This window comes from Neofelis nebulosa, chromosome 9 (genome assembly GCF_028018385.1).
Source record: "Neofelis nebulosa isolate mNeoNeb1 chromosome 9, mNeoNeb1.pri, whole genome shotgun sequence".
Classification (NCBI taxonomy): domain Eukaryota; kingdom Metazoa; phylum Chordata; class Mammalia; order Carnivora; family Felidae; genus Neofelis; species Neofelis nebulosa.
The window spans coordinates 106,349,352-106,365,683 of NC_080790.1; the positions used below are offsets into that span (position 1 = coordinate 106,349,352).

At 37.2% G+C, this 16,332-nt stretch overlaps 1 protein-coding gene across 13 annotated transcripts in view; it reads right to left on the reverse strand.

The window, feature by feature from the left end:
- Nucleotides 1-16,332, reverse strand: part of PLCB4 (phospholipase C beta 4) — a 426,442-nt gene that overhangs the window by 43,389 nt on the left and 366,721 nt on the right. For all 13 annotated transcript variants that reach the window (XM_058684912.1, XM_058684909.1, XM_058684911.1 and 10 more), the window contains 3 exons: nucleotides 9,840-9,942; nucleotides 8,357-8,521; nucleotides 5,625-5,829 (listed from right to left, as the gene is read on the reverse strand). In XM_058684912.1, coding sequence (XP_058540895.1) covers nucleotides 5,625-5,829; nucleotides 8,357-8,521; nucleotides 9,840-9,942 — 473 coding nt within the window. The remainder of the gene's footprint in view (nucleotides 1-5,624; nucleotides 5,830-8,356; nucleotides 8,522-9,839; nucleotides 9,943-16,332) is intronic.

The following is a 16,332-nucleotide window of genomic DNA, read 5'->3' on the forward strand; positions in this document are numbered from 1 at the left end:
TTGCAGAAGTACCAAATTGTCTCTGTAAGGAGGGATTCTTCATCCCCTGGTGACCTCACAGCACAGAACTCCAATAAGTAAGTGACCAGAAGCTCCTGTCAATGCCCAAGCCCTCCCCCTAAGGAATCTCTTAACTTAGAAAAGCCTTTTAAGGAACATTTTTCTTGTTTCTATAAAATGATGCCACCCACCCAACATTACTGAAACTTAAAATACATTTAAAAACTATATAGAACATGGAGTTGCTGGTGCTTAAAGAAAATCATGGTCACATTACTAATGCATTAGAATTCTAAAATTTTGTAGTAGGCATGGAATTAAAAGATTTTCCTTATGATGGTGAACTGCTTATGACAAAATAGTCTACTGCAGCAAAGTAAAGGGTAAAGTTGGGGAGAAGAAAATGTAACCGGTGGATTTTTCTTTAGCTTGTTAAAAATAAACAGAAATGAAAAGAAATTAATGGAAGGGTTGCTATGGTTGGGCACTGTACCAAGAACTCACTAGATCTTCACCTATGAGCTGGGGACTGCTGTTATCCCCGAGCCTCAATGAGGACACTACAGGGTAAAATGTTCTGCAGAGCTCATTCCGGGTCACACAGCCAATGAGCCGTGGGGGCTCCAGCCAGCATCCTCACGTACCTGCTAAGCGGCCTCCATGAAACAGCAGGCCAAGAACGATAGACAGTGTTTGAATCCCCAACCATTACCTTCATAGAAGTTTATCTAGACATTGAGATGTATTTGAGACCGCTTTGGAAATTATGAAAGAACTTGTAATTAAAATTTACTTTGAAAAATTACTTCAAAAAAAGAGAAACCCAATTTAAACAAGCCCACGAAGGGTACTAGAGAGGTATTTTAAGGGAAAAGGAATACAAGTGAGCAAGAAACACACGAGATACACTTAGTCTGATTCATAATTTTAAATTAGCAAATTGAAAAATGATGAGATGCCAATTTTACTACCATTACTGAAAAATAAAATTTTTCTTAGAACCCAGAATTGGCCATAGTGAGTACAGCATGGGACTCTCAATCTCAGGGTCATGAGTTCAAGCCCCATGTTTGGCATGGAGCCTCCTTTAAAAAAAAAAAAAAGAGAGAGAGAGAGAGAGAGAGAGAGATAGTGCTATATACATATAATGGAATATTATATAACCTTTAAAAAATAACTCAAAAGCCTTATATGCATTGGCAGGAATATGCTCCATGATATATTACATAAAGAAAGTAAAGCACAGAACATGGTATATTGGATTATCTTTTTGGGTTAAGTTAAAAGGGAAATGTATGTTTGTGATACATACATACATATATACACACAAACCTTACATTTATGTATATACATATTAACATATACACAGATATGCTTTGTGTTTTATATTCTTATACTTTTTGAAGAAATTCATGTCTTTTATTTAAAAATGTTATCAAGAACTATTTAGGTAGCAGGATAATAGGTTGCTTTGGTTTTATTTCTTTTTTCTCAATTCAAAATAAATATGTACATATTTTAAACTCTCCTTGTGCCATTTTCATATTACCTTGCTTTTATAGAAAAATAGGGCAAAATACAATTTTTAAAAATTTACAGAGGTTACATATGCTCACTTAAATGACCCAGAAGTGATAAGTGAAGTCCCACCATACTGGATAGTGTATTCTCTGTGATGTTCCTGGACGTTACCCAATGGAGTGGGCCAGCGCCACTCATCTCTTACCCCCACTCTCAAAGAGATCACTACTCTTAAAGTTGGGTGTATATCCTTTCAGAATTTTTTCTGTGCACTTTAAGCATATGTATAAAGATGGTAAAGGTTCTTAGCAAATAATAATGGGATCATTTTGCAATTTACTTTTTCTCTTGGTACTAAATCACTGTCATCTTTCTATCCTGAACACTGAGATCTAAGTCATTATTTTCAATAGATGTATGGTTTTCTAGAGAATGGCCATCCACATTTAACCAGTCTCTACTGATGGATATAGCTGTTTTTGATCTTTTTTATACAAATAATGCTGCATGAAATTATAGCATAAAAATTTGTCTGTTTTTAGCTATCTGATTAAAGAAATACATAATTCCTAGGCTAAATATTTGGTGAATTATAAAAGTTGGGATTGCATTAGCTTGGTCAGGCATAAATAAAGTCTTACTTTTCTAATCTAAACTAGTAGAGTGGTTTTGGACAAACTGACCTCACCTAAAAGCTGAGAAAATATAATTTATCAAATTACTTAGTGTCCTGAAAATGTGCATATTCTCCTTAAGGGGTCAAAATTATTCAACAAGAAGAGCACACTCCTCTTGCCAAGTAACACTGGCTTTTGAGGACACATCCTCAAACATGGAACAGAACTTTGGTTTTAGCACCATGTACCCTGTATTTCAGCTTCCTCAGAATGCATAAATAAGTCCAGCACTTTACTTATGAAGGCCTTGGCCTGGGCTGCTTCTGTCTGGAAAGTTAGTTTACCTTCCTGCTGTGATTAATCTTTCAAGGTCCAAACAGATTAGTCCAATCTTTCAAGGTCCATAACGGATAAGTATAACGGATTATACTTATTTATAGATGTGCACATGTATATGTGTACAAGGCTGGAAAATTGAGGATAAGTGTACGTGACTTTTCCAACTTTATGTCTCTTACCCATATAGTAGGTATGAATTAATAATTGTTGACTACATCTTTTCCTTTGAGAAAAACATTTTAAGTGAATACACTAAGAAATTGTTTTTACTGATGAAACTAGTAAATGTTAACAAAAGTTCCAGCTCTGGGGTGCCTGGGTGGCTCAGTCAGTTAAGCATCCGACTCTTGACTTTGGCTCAGGTAATGATCTCACGGTTTGTGAGTTCTAGCCCCACATTGGGCTCTGCATTGACAGTGCAGAGCCTGCTTAGGATTCTTGGTCTCCCTGCCATCTCTCTGCCCCTCCCACCATTCGCTTGCTTTTTCTCTCAAAAATAAACAATAAAAAAACAAAAACAAAAACAAAAAACAAAAGTTCCAGCTCACACCCTGCTGATGGGTTATCCGGCAATCTGTATCTGAAGTTTTAAATACACATACGACTCCTTCCACTTGAAAGAATTTATCTTCAGGAAACAATCATGAATATTTCCAGAGCTTTACACATTATTATTTATACGAAAAAATGGAAATGGCTTCAATGTTTATCAATAACTAAATTATGGATAATACAGATTTCATGACATGGAAAAATATGGTCTATTAAGTGAAAAAAATGAACTCTCTGAAGTAATGGGTCCAAACGAGTATATACAGTAACATCTATTTAATTAAAACAGAAGACATGAGATTGAAAGTGAAGGGACCAATATGGCAACAGAGCTGTCTCTAAGCAGTGGATTTAGTGGATGACCCTTCCTTCATTCTTTGCGCTGTCAGAATCTCTTTTCTGATACATATTTTACCTACTTTGCCTTTTACAGAATAAGACCTATTAAACATATTTGTGGAATGAATAAATCCATATTATCTTTATTTAGCCATAAAAAAGTTTTTTTTTTCCCCTAGAAAATGCTAGTATGCAAGGATACGGTTTCATTTTGAACCTTTTCCTATGGAATCAACATAGAATTTCAATGTTCTAGAGAACAGGGAGTCTACAGATTTCCTATTGTCGTGGCTCAGCACATAAATGTTCATATCTGAATGTGGGAGCTTAGTTAAGCAGATGAAATAAAAACACACTGTTTAAGTCAAGAGGCCATAAAGAAAATAAAAAATTTAGAAAAAGATGGTTCTCATATTCTTATGTTGTTATCCTCAGGTAAGTCCCTTAAGTAAGTCCTCAGGGTGTCTGCCCTCAATTTCTTAACCTATAAGAGAAATGACCAGAGAATTCTGAATAAAGTCTTTGAATGTCAAATCTGAGATTCAGACATCAACTGTGGAATCCCACACATGACAACATAGTACAGAAATTTCAAATGCTTCTGATAAAAAGGAAGTGACTATAATGATGTGTTGGGAAAAAAAATATGTGAGACTATTTTTTAAAGGGATTATTCTGAATCAGTACGTACACAAATATTGACACTGGTAATGAGCTGCACTATAAATACAGATGTTTCTTTAGCACAGAACTACATGTGTCCACATCCCTTCTCAACAACTTCTGGATTCTATAGACTCAACAACTTGTTCTTGACACAAAGTAGGAACTCAACAAATCATGCTTTCCCTTTTCTAGTCCAATTTCCCCTTTCCCTGGAATGAATTAGAGAGTTCCATTTGAAAAATAAGCCATGCAGAAGGAAAATCCTTAAGTATTCCACCATATTTGTTTATACAACCATTTCTAAAATGTATTAGGTGGTATACACCACCTGCTGTCTAAGCTCAAGTATTTGGAACATGCTGTAACTCATCTGCTGATGCTTATGGACATCACAGCTTCCTAAAGATACTCTTTAGGTCCCCTGTCTCTTTTCTCATCCACTTACTAGCCCCACAACACCCCTCTTTTCTGTGCTCTTAAATCAGCTACAGTATGTTCTGGCTTCTGATACAGGCTTCCTTTTTAAATAAAAAACAAAGGAGGAAGAAGAAGGAGTCTTTATTTTGTGACTGAAAAAATCCTCATGGCTCACATCACTTCTTGAATCTGCAATTGGGTTGTTAAAGCTGAGGATTAGAGAAAATATTCCCACCAGAGACTCAAGCATTATTAAAAAACAAAACAAAAACAAACAAAAACAACCCACAAAATAACTCCCAATCCCCAAAGCTGGGATGTGTTCCAGCTTACTATAGAAATTATTGATTTTATTGTATTGTTAGCCACACATACGTGTGTGGACACATTTTTGAGCCTTGCTATAGGATATACTGTAATGATAAGCACTTCACAAGAATGCTAAGAGGGAGGCAGGAGAAGTATCTTTACAGGCCAGGAAATGAATGTTTGAAAGGTTATGTCATTGTCCCAAGGTCACCCAGCCAGGAGTAGAGAGTGAGAATTTGCACCCTTGGTTAATTTGATACAATCACTCTGCTGTACCATTCCCTTAGAATTCAATGCACTGGGAGTAGAGAAGATCTTTGTTATCTTTTAATGTTCTTGGCTTAATTTAGGGTAATAACAAGCTAATATGTTTGGGTGTAAGCAAAATCCTAGGTTTGGTCCAGGATTTCTCCCATTGATTTACCTTAGTAAAACCACAAGTCTTCTGTGGATGGATGACTGGGAATTTTTGTGGAACTGAACACTCTGATGAATGTGGAAGAAAATCCAATCATGTGGATATTTGAGTTCAATTTAAATTTTTTAGTGATACCAATTGAGATCTATGGTTCCATATGACTTACGTCTTTTTCTCCCTTTGAATGATGATGTAAGAAAATCCCTCACAAACATATTCGTAAAAATGGATAAACCATATAAAACTGCAGTATTTTAAAATAAGAAAGAACCTTAAAGATAATCCAGCCTTGCCCTTTAATTTATTACTAGGAAACCTGAAGTTATTATCTATCCTTGATTTGTTTGTGGCTATAAGGGTTGGCTGCACTGGTAGGAACAGGTATATATATTTTTAACCACCGGTGAAATTTTTTCTGATCCTAAAATCTGGACTTCTTAACTTACCTCCAAATCCATCAGGCACATATGTTTTAAGAACAATATTGCAGAAAATTGTTGGCAGTGATAATGGTTTATTTCCCTCATTTCGAAGAGAAATGTGTCGATAACCTGCTTGGAGGCCATCCAGCGGAAGAATCCTCTGGCCTATCAGCCTATTGTTGTCGTCATACACAGCTATTCTCAAGACTGCCAGGTCAGGGAGGATCACCTGCAAACAAAGAATGATACCTTTCATGGATTTTTTTGGAAAGCAGCTCCCAAGAGCCCTGACTCTAGGAATCTGGACCATATCCACACTGCTCTTAAATGTGCCTTTATGGTGAAACGATGCCCGTGATCAATTTGCATTCCTGAAGTACACTGTACAAACTGTAGTGTCCAAGCCATTGAGAAAGCAATTGAACAGGTTTCCTGGAAATCATCTCATTGAAATTTTTAGATGAAATGGTTGTGAAAAATTATGAGTCCAACCCTTGTCATCTTTCCCAATCTCATGCATGTAGTGGACAAGAAAAAGGAGACCTTGAGAGGGGCGCCTGGGTGGCTCAGTCGGTTAAGCATCAGACTCTTGATTTCAGCTCAGGTCATGATCTCACCGTTCATGAGACGGAGCTGTGCACTGGGCTCTGCACTGACAGAATGGGGCCTGCTTGGGATTCTCTCCCTCCCTCTCTCTCTGCCCCTTTCCCACTTGTGCTTTTTCTTTCAAAATAAATAAAGTTTGTTTTGTTTTGTTTTTAAAGGGAGACTCTGAGAGATCAAGTGACTTTCCTTAATGTCAGAGACTGTAACATCTGGGCCCGGAATTGGGGCTCTTGACTTTGAATCCTGTGGTTTGTCTCCTACCTGGGCTGCTTCTGACATCCAGCTCTGTTTTTAAGATTATGGAAAGTATCTCTGAAGAAACGCTTTGCATATAAAGGACAATGTATGTAGAAATTTGGATTTTCCCTTTCTCTTGCACTTCTCAGTTTTTAATAGATTTTGGGATACTAAATACAGTGATATGTGGCAGCGAAAAACATTAATGATCCAAGACATTTACTCTCAACCATCTCCAAAATGAATAAATGGACATAAAATCTAAGCTCAGATAGCAGAATCCTAATTCACATATAAAATAGCAACATGACAAAAGGAAATCAAATGTTTTTAATCAGGAATGACTTTTCATTGGTTAAGAACAACCAAGACATCTTGGCTAGTTTAAGCATTGTGCCTGAAGCTAGACAATGGACTGGTTGCCTTCTTTAACTTCTAAAGAACAGAGAAGGATACAGACTTGGCATCTCGTTTCTGGGGCCAGTAATGCTATATGTAAAAACCAAGTTTGATATTTCCTTACTCATCAAAAATAAAGAATGCCTGAAGTCAAATTTCTGAATCTCTAGAAATGTGTGTAGGGATTATTCATTCTGCCAAAGCACACTGGCTACACTGACAACAGATCCAGCTACAACAAAGTATAAAAAACCAGGGGGAAAAAAAGGCCTATGACAGGTGTGTATGCAATTTACAGTACAGTTTGACTATAGAAGAGAAGGTCATAGTGGGGGTTGCACAGATAATGGTGGAGGGCGTGGATCTCACATGGCTTGTTTCATTGAACTACTGATCTTCTGTAACCTGGTTTCTGTAAACCAGTTAGCCTATTCTGAAGCTGCTAATCCTCACTTTTGTTAAGATAAGAAGCCAGTTATCTGTGTTGTGGGACATGCAAATGGAGCAGAAACACCTGGAAAATCTCTGCCTAAAGAAGAAGTGAGAAACTATTTTTTTTAAATATATGAAATTTATTGTCAAATTAGTTTCCATACAACACCCAGTGCTCATCCAAAAGATGCCCTCTTCAACGCCCATCACCCATCCTCCCCCTCCCTCCCACCCCCCCAGTCAACCCTCAGTTTGTTCTCAGTTTTTAAGAGTCTCTTATGCTTTGGCTCTCCCTCCCACTTCAACCTCTTTTTTTTTTCCTTCCCCTCCCCCATGGGTTTCTGTTAAGTTTTTGTTTTTTTTTTTAATATATGAAATTTATTGTCAAATTAGTTTCCAGTGAGAAACTATTTTGGATAGGATAATAAAGCAAGTGAGAAAGAAAACCAGATATTCTTGGAGACAACACAACCAATGCATGGGGTTTTCAATACATCTTACACTGACAAAAGAGAAACAAAGGGAAAATTATTACAAGATTAAAAACTGATTAATTATAGAGAATGGCTGTGATTGGTCTTAGGATCAAGATATAGAATTAGGAAACCTCCCCCAAACCCAAAACAGACTGTGGGGGTGGCAACAGGTGACATGCTTTCTGGAAGCATAGGACAATACCAACTGGCCTAGTTAAGGACAGTTATTGGCCTTTTGGGTGCACCATCCTACCTGTCCTCTTGGCTAAAGGAGCACTGCAAGTTACCAGCTGCTGCCTTGGCAGAACAGAACTCTCCAGTGTAGGATGATGTCCATCCGTGAGGACACATTCTAAAGAGATTGTGAACCTGGACGGTGAGCATTGCCACACAGAAGGTGGGCTCCTTGGAGGAGGAAAGGGGAGCCGAAAGGACAAGGACAAACATAACAACAATCACATGTCATCTCTAGAACTCATCCACTGAAAGAAGAGAAAAAGGAGACATTTTGGGTTGCCTAACTGCCCCTATGTCATATAGTGTCTATACACTAAACTGTGGCCCCTAACTTAGCAGAGCAAGTCTGACACATTGGAAATGCCCTACCTTCCGAAACACAAATGATTCTTCATTGTAAACTGGATTGAGTCCATTGTTCATCACCATGCGAGTTCGGAATTCCTTACGTATGGTGTCAGTGGGTAAACCATACATATCCACTTCTACATATGTACCAATTTTCTTATCTGATAAAAACTGACCTGATATGACCTGCAGCAACACAGAAATAGGATAAGAGAGAAGTCTGTGTAATTATCAAGAGCAAAGAATAATCTAGAAGAAATTTTCTGTCCATCTTTAGAAATTTTAGTTATCTATGAAAATAATATGTTCATTGCTTACTAAATTAAAACACTATTGAGCAAGTAGTATATGCAAAAAAACTCAAGACAGAGGTTCTGACTTTGAGAACCATCTATAGAAAGAAAGAAGAAAAAAAATAATGAACCATATAATACAAAAAAAAAAAAAAATGTCTACAGCAGCTTAATTCCACCTAAGTGCCCACATGTATGAAATGAAGTTAAGGGTTCAAATATGTCCTAGGATCCCATCATAGCTCTGAAATTCTGCCATTTCATACCTTACTGAATTCTTTTATAAGTCTGGGAAAGAGACACACTGAAGAAAAAAGGAATGCTAAAATTTGCCCCTTATCCTTCACCAATATTGACAATGGTCAGTGTTACAGATTTATAAAGACCAGCATTAAATTCCATCTATTGTAACGCCATGGAGAGACTTTTTCATTTACTTTCCAAAGGACTACAGCCACTTATCGTTTCCATAATATTGAGTACCTGATAATTTTGAAAGTTTTTTTTAAGGTAAAACTAGCACACAATAAACTGTACATATTTAAAGTGTATAATAAGATCAGTTTGGACTTATGTGCACATATGAGAAACTGATGGTTTTGACTTTTTCAGAATGTCATGTAGTTGGAATCATACAGTATATAGTCTTTCCATTTGTTTTTTTCACTTAGTAATAAGCATTTAAGTTTCCTCTATTTATTTTCATGACTTGCTGGCTCATTTCTTGTTAGCATTGAATAATATCCCATCATCTGGCTGTACCACAGCTTACGTATCCATTTACCTACTGAAGGATGTCTTGGTTGCCTCCAGTTTTTGGCAATTATGAACAAAGCACTACAAACATCTCTGCATGGGTTTTGGTGTAGATGTAAGTTTTCAATTCATTTGGGTAAATACCAAGGAGCATGACTGCTGGATTGTAGGGTAAGCAGCGCCACTTTGCAGTCTCGTCAGCAATGAATGACAGTTCCTATTGCTTCACATCTTCCACTAGGTACTTTTTTGATCTGATGTCTTCCTAAAAGTAGCTAATAGTTTTACTAGTGACCAAAATGTATCTCTTAAGAAGGGGGCATTTTGAGTCAAAGCTGAGAGCAACACATGGATCCTACATCTTGGCATAAAATATTTTACTGTGATATTTTAAGTCTTTTCCAGGGCCATCTGCATACACATTTATAGAATACTGTGAACAGCAGGGGCCTTACCTGCACTGAGCAAGTGGCTGCAATAACCCCGTCGACAGGAGTTTCAGAGAAGGGATCAAATGTTCGATCGGGCCGTCTCATGAAATCTGGTTTGAGAAGGTACCTGGTGGGACAAAAGCATAGAAAGAGTTTATTAGTTGTGTTTACAAAGATTGTAATACCCTTGCTTCGGGACACTAAGTACTTCCTTTTCCCCATATCTAAGTTAGGAGCTAGACTTTTAGGCAGATGATTCTAAGGACTGAAGAAACTATTCCTGTCCTAGGGATAATCCTAAAGAGAAGCAGGAAAGGAATGATTTTTAGATTCCAGGCTCCTTGACATCTAGGACTTCCTGATACTATTACATTCTCTTGAACTTTTTTTGTCATGGAACTCTTTAGATATTTACTCTTATATGCACAAAATAAAACTCAAAGAACAACAATGAAAAACCAACTCTATGAGCTATAGTTATTAAAATATGAAGAGTACATGATATTCTACTTCTCTGTGTTTTAATTACTACATTAAATTATGAGATATAATGCCAAGTTAATAAATATAACTTCAAAGTACCTATATGCATAAAAATATTTTGTGAGATCTATACCAACAGTAATGAGATATGAAAATATTTGGTTTACATTTGGTGTCAGAGTCACAGGTACCATTAATATTACTGTGAATTGTTGTCTATGTTCACAGTCAAAAGAACCACACAATTTCAGTTAGAGGCAGGTGAACATAAAGATGTAATTACCTCCCCATTTCTGGGCAGGCACAATTAGGCAAGAAAATGAAATAAAAGTTACCTAGACGGAAAAAAGGAAGTAAAACAACTTCTATTCACAGATGACATGATCTTGCATACAGAATCTACTAAAGGAATCTACCTAAGGAATCAACTAAAAAATGATTAGAACTAGTAAATGAGTTCAGCAAGGCTGCAGGATACAAAATCAATATATAAAAATCAATTGTATTTCTACACACCAGCGATGAACAATCCAAAAATGAGTTAGGAAGATTCCATTTATAATAGCACCAAAAAAGAATTACTTAGGAATACATTTTAAGAAAGTAAGTGCATGTACTTTGAAAGCTACAAAATATTGTTGAAAGATATAAAGAAGGCCTAAGTAAATGGGAAAACATCTTGTGTTCATGGACCACCAGACTTACTATGGCTAAGATGGCACTATTTCACCAGACTAATATACAGATTTGATCCCTATCCAGATCCCAACTGACTTCTTTAGAAATTAACAGGTGATCCTAAAATTAATATGGAAACTTAAGGACTCAGAATAGCCAAGGAACCTGGAACAAGAAAAACAAACTTGAAGATCTCCTAATTCTCAAAACTTTCTACAAAGCAACAGTAATCAAGATAGTGTAGTACTGGCATAAGGATGCACATATAAATCAATGAGACAGAACTGGGAATCCAGAAATAAATTCATATATCTACGGTCAATTGGTTATTGACAAAGACACTCACACTAGTCAACGGCGGAAGGAATATTCTTTTAAACAACAACAAAAAAAATGTTGCTGGGACAACTCTAACCACCACATGCAAAACAATAAAACTGGCCCTTCTAACATCATGTACCAAAATTAATTCAAGGTGGATCAAAGACAAAAATATAAGAGCCAAAATGATAAAATCGTTAGAAGAAACATAGGGATAAATCTTTAGGACTTGGCAATGGATCTTAGATATAACACCAAAAAGCACCACCAACAACAATAAAATAATAATAAACTCAGCCTTATCATAAAAACGTTTGCTCTTCAAAGGACACTATCAAGACAGTGAATCAACAAGCCACAGAATGGGAGAAAAATTCACAAATCATATATTATCTGATAAGGGGTTTGTGTCTAGAAAATGTAAAGAATAACCCAGTTAAAAAATGGGCAAGTGATCTGCATACACATTTCTCCAAATAAGAGAAACAAATGGCCAAAAAGGAGATGAAAAGATGCTTAGTATCACTGATTATCAGAAAAATGCAAATCAAAACGATATGTCACTAAACACACACATTAGGATGGCTATAGTAAACGAGTCAGATAACAGTAAGTGTTGACAACGACATAGAAGTGTTGATCAGGACTGGAACCCTCCTACATTGTTGGTGGGAATGTAAAGTGACACAGTGCTTTTGGAAGACAGTCTGGCAGTTCCTCCAACAGTTAACTATAAAGTTGCCATATGACTCAGCAATTCCACTCTTAGTATACACCCAAGAAAAATAAAAACATACCTATCCAAAAACTTCTTTGTGAATATTATAGGAGCATCATTCAGAATAACCAAAAGATGGAAACAGTCCCAAAGTTCATCAGTAGATGAATGGATATACAATATGTGGTATATCCACACAATGGGAAATTAGTCAACAATAAAAAGAAATAAAGTACTGATACCTGCTACAGCACAGATGAACCCTGAAAGCATGAGGCTAAGTGAAAGAAGCTGGTCACAAAACACCATGTATTATAAGAACCCATTTATATAAAATGTGCTGTAGAGACAAATGCAGAGACAGAGAGTCGATCATGGTTGCTTAAGGCTGGGGATAGGGAGCAGGGGATATTGGGAGGTGATAGCTCAAGGGTATGAGTTTTCTTTTTGAGGTAAGGAAAATGTTTTGAAATTGACCTAACTACACAATGTCTGCCCCTCATGCCCTTTGGTTACAGTCACATAATCATACCGCAGCCAGATTCCATAACCACCCTGAACTAGTATCAGACAACGTCATCTCTCTAAAAAAAATTTTTTTTGTTAGAAAGGCCTATAGCTGAAGATAGAAAAATTCCATACTCAGACAAACTGCAGATAAAGGGCAATAAAAGCACTTTCCCCAAAACAATGAATTTACTTTTAAGTGTAAAAGAATCATAATTAGAGGGATCAAATCTTTCCCATTCTTTAGGAGCATAACATTTACTAATTTTAACTCTAGATGATGTCAAATTTATTATCTTTTAAAATATAACCAAAAAGGATTCTGAGGTGTGACATTTCTCCTGAAAGAAAAATTCCAAGTCACATTTTATTTTTTGGCTTTGAGACAGCTGCCATTCATTGCTATCTTCTAAGTTTGAATAAATGTTAAAGTAAATAACCCCACATTCAACTTCGATGTTATCTTCAATAAAGAACCTCCAGGGGACAACACTGATTTTTAAATCAGGGATATAAAGAGTCTTCAGAATCATTCAAACATAAATGATGATTTTGAACTTTTACCTGTCCCCAAGGGAATGCAACCCAAAACATTACTTTAAAAGCTCTCACTGCACAAAAAAGATACTGTTTTCTATATTCACAGAGATTTAGATTTGGGCCTTTTTTGTGGCTAGTGTTAGTCACTGGTAACTATGATGACACAGAAAAAGCTGAAGACTCAGCTATAATATCACACGCACTACTTCAAGCGAAGCCCACTGGCTTCTGCAAAGTATCAGACATTAGCTGATAATGGGAGCATTTGGATTCCAGTTGCATGGAATGAGGGATTCTTCCTCCTGAGAGATGTGTGGGCAATGGCTGTCTGGAGATTCAGTATTCCGTACTCCCTGCAGCCATTTCTGAAGGGACTCTTCTCACCAGAAACACAAAATTGGGGTATTGATGAATTCGTGCTGCCAAAAACATTCTTCTATGTTCCCTGCTCCCATATCTGCTTAGAAGGAAACTAATCTGTCAGAAAATGAACTGATCCAAAATAAGAAATGCCAGGGGAAAAGGGCAAGAAACTGAAGTCTAATTCTCCAAAGCAGGCAGCCTTCAGTGTAATGTATATATACTTTAAAATAAAAGAAAGCATGTAGAAGTTTGACAGGCCACAAGGTAAGCCTTGGCTTGGGGCTGACACTGAGCCAGCTCGTCTTGAAGGAGTATTAATTCTGGGTCTGTGGTGGCCTGCTGATGCAGCAGAGATTGTCAGTCACTGCCAGGGACCCCCGGGAATCAATGGGACCTGTGTAGTTCCACAAGGCTCTGAACTCAGAAGGGTTTTGTGCTTAGTTTCATGCTCTGCAGCCACTGTCTGGAAATTCTTAATAATTTGTGAACAAGGAGGCCCTCATTTTCAGTTTGCCCTGGGCCCCACAAACTAGGTAGCTGGTCCCGCCTGGTATTTTTTGGTATGGAAAATTAATTCATTCCAAGCATCCAGGTCTGTGTGATAGACAAGGGGATAGGCCAAAGCCAGTGACATTTGAAGGGATCCAAGGATTTTCTGTGGCCTTTTGTAGGGACTCAGAAGGCAAGAGAGGAAGAGAAGAAAGGCCTTCAGCTGGGTGGTTAGACAGGAGTCGTAAGAATCAGAAGATGGGGTCATAAGGAAGGACAACCTGTCTGAACACACCCGAGATAGCATCAACTGTTCAACACTCCATTATTTCCTTTACCAACAAGAAAGCAAAATGGTTGATTTTAACTATAAGATGTCATGGATTTCAAGACACAAGTTCCACAAAAAGTGTGCATCACTGAATCATAAAACATCCTACTATTTTGATACCCATCATCTAATTTTTTTTTATTTTTTCATTGTTCAAAATTTACATCCAAACTAGTTAGCATATAGTGCAACAATGATTTCAGGAGTAGATTCCTTAGTGCCCCTTACCCGCTTAGCCCACCCCCCCTCCCACAACCCCTCCAGTAACCCTCAGTTTGTTCTCCATATTTATGAGTCTGTTCTGTTTTGTCCCCCTCCCTGTTTTTATATGATTTTTGTTTCCCTTCCCTTATGTTCATCTGTTTTGTTTCTTAAAGTCCTCACATGAGTGAAGTCATATGATTTTTGTCTTTCTCTGTTCCATCCACATAGTTGCAAATGGCAAGATTTCATTCTTTTTGATTGCTGAGTAATACTCCACTGCATATATATACCATATTTTCTTTATGCATTCATCCATCGATGGACATTTGGGCTCTTTCCATACTTTGGCTATTGTTGATAGTGCTGCTATAAACATGGGGGTGCATGTGTCCCTTCGAAACAACACACCCGTATCCCTTGGATAAATACCTAGGAGTGTAATTGTTTGGTCGTAGGGTAGTTGTATTTTTAGTTTTTTGAGGAACCTCCATACTGTTTTCCAGAGTGGCTGCACCAGCTTGCATTCCCACCACCAATGCAAAAGAGATCCTCTTTCTCTGCATCCTTGCCAACATCTGTTGTTGCCTGAGTTGTTAATGTTAGCCATTCTGACAGGTGTAAGGTGGTATCTCATTGTGGTTTTGATTTGTATTTCCCTGATGATGAGTGATGTTGAGAATTTTTTCATGTGTCTGTTCACCATCTGGATGTCTTCTTTGGAGAAGTGTCTATTCATGTCTTTTGCCCATTTCTTCACTGCATTTTTTTTTTGGGGTGTTGAGTTTGATAAGTTCTTTACAGATTTTGGATACTAACCCTTTATCTGATACGTCATTTACAAATATCTTCTCCCATTCTGTCGGCTGCCTTTTAGTTTTGCTGATTGTTTCCTTCACTGTGCAGAAGCTTTTTATTTTGATGAGGTGCCAGGAGTTCATTTTTGCTTTTGTTTCCCTTGCCTCTGGAGACATGTTGAGTAAGAAGTTGCTGTGGCCAAGATCAAAGAGGTTTTTGCCTGCTTTCTCCTCTACAGTTTTGATGGCTTCCTGTCTTACGTTTAGGTCTTTCATCCATTTTGAGTTTATTTTTGTGGATGGTGTAAGAAAGTGGTCCAGGTTCATTCTTCTGCATGTTGCTGTCCAGTTTTCCCAGCACCACCTGCTGAAGAGACTGTCTTTATTCCATTGGATATTCTTTCCTGCTTTGTCAAAGATTAGTTGGCCATACATTTGTGGGTCCATTTCTGGATTCTCTATTCTGTTCCATTGATCTGAGTGTCTGTTCTTATGCCAGTACCATACTGTCTTGATGATTACAGCTTTGTAGTATAGCTTGAAGTCTGGGATTGTGATGCCTCCTGGTTTGGTTTTCTTTTTCAAGATCGCTTTGGCTATTCGGGGTCTTTTCTGGTTCCGTACAAATTTTAGGATTATTTGTTCTAATTCTGTGAAGAATGTTGGTGTTACTTTGATAGGGATTGCATGGAATATGTAGATTGTTTTGGGTAGTATTGACATTTTAGCAATATTTGTTCTTCCTATCCAGGAGCATGGAATCTTTTTCCATTTTTTTTGTCCTCTTCAATTTCTTTCATAAGCTTTCTATAGTTTTCAGTATATAGATTTTTCACCTCTTTGGTTAGATTTATTCCTAGGTATTTTATGTTTTTTTGTGTGCAACTGTAAATGGGATCGATTCCTTGATTTCTCTTTCTGTAGCTTCATTGTTGGTGTATAGGAATGCAACCGATTTCTGTGCATTGATTTTACATCCTGCAACTTTGCTGAATTCATGAATCAATTCTAGCAGTTTTTTGGTGGAATCTTTTGGGTTTTCCACATAGCGTATCATTTCATCTGCGAAGATTGAAAGTTTGACCTCAT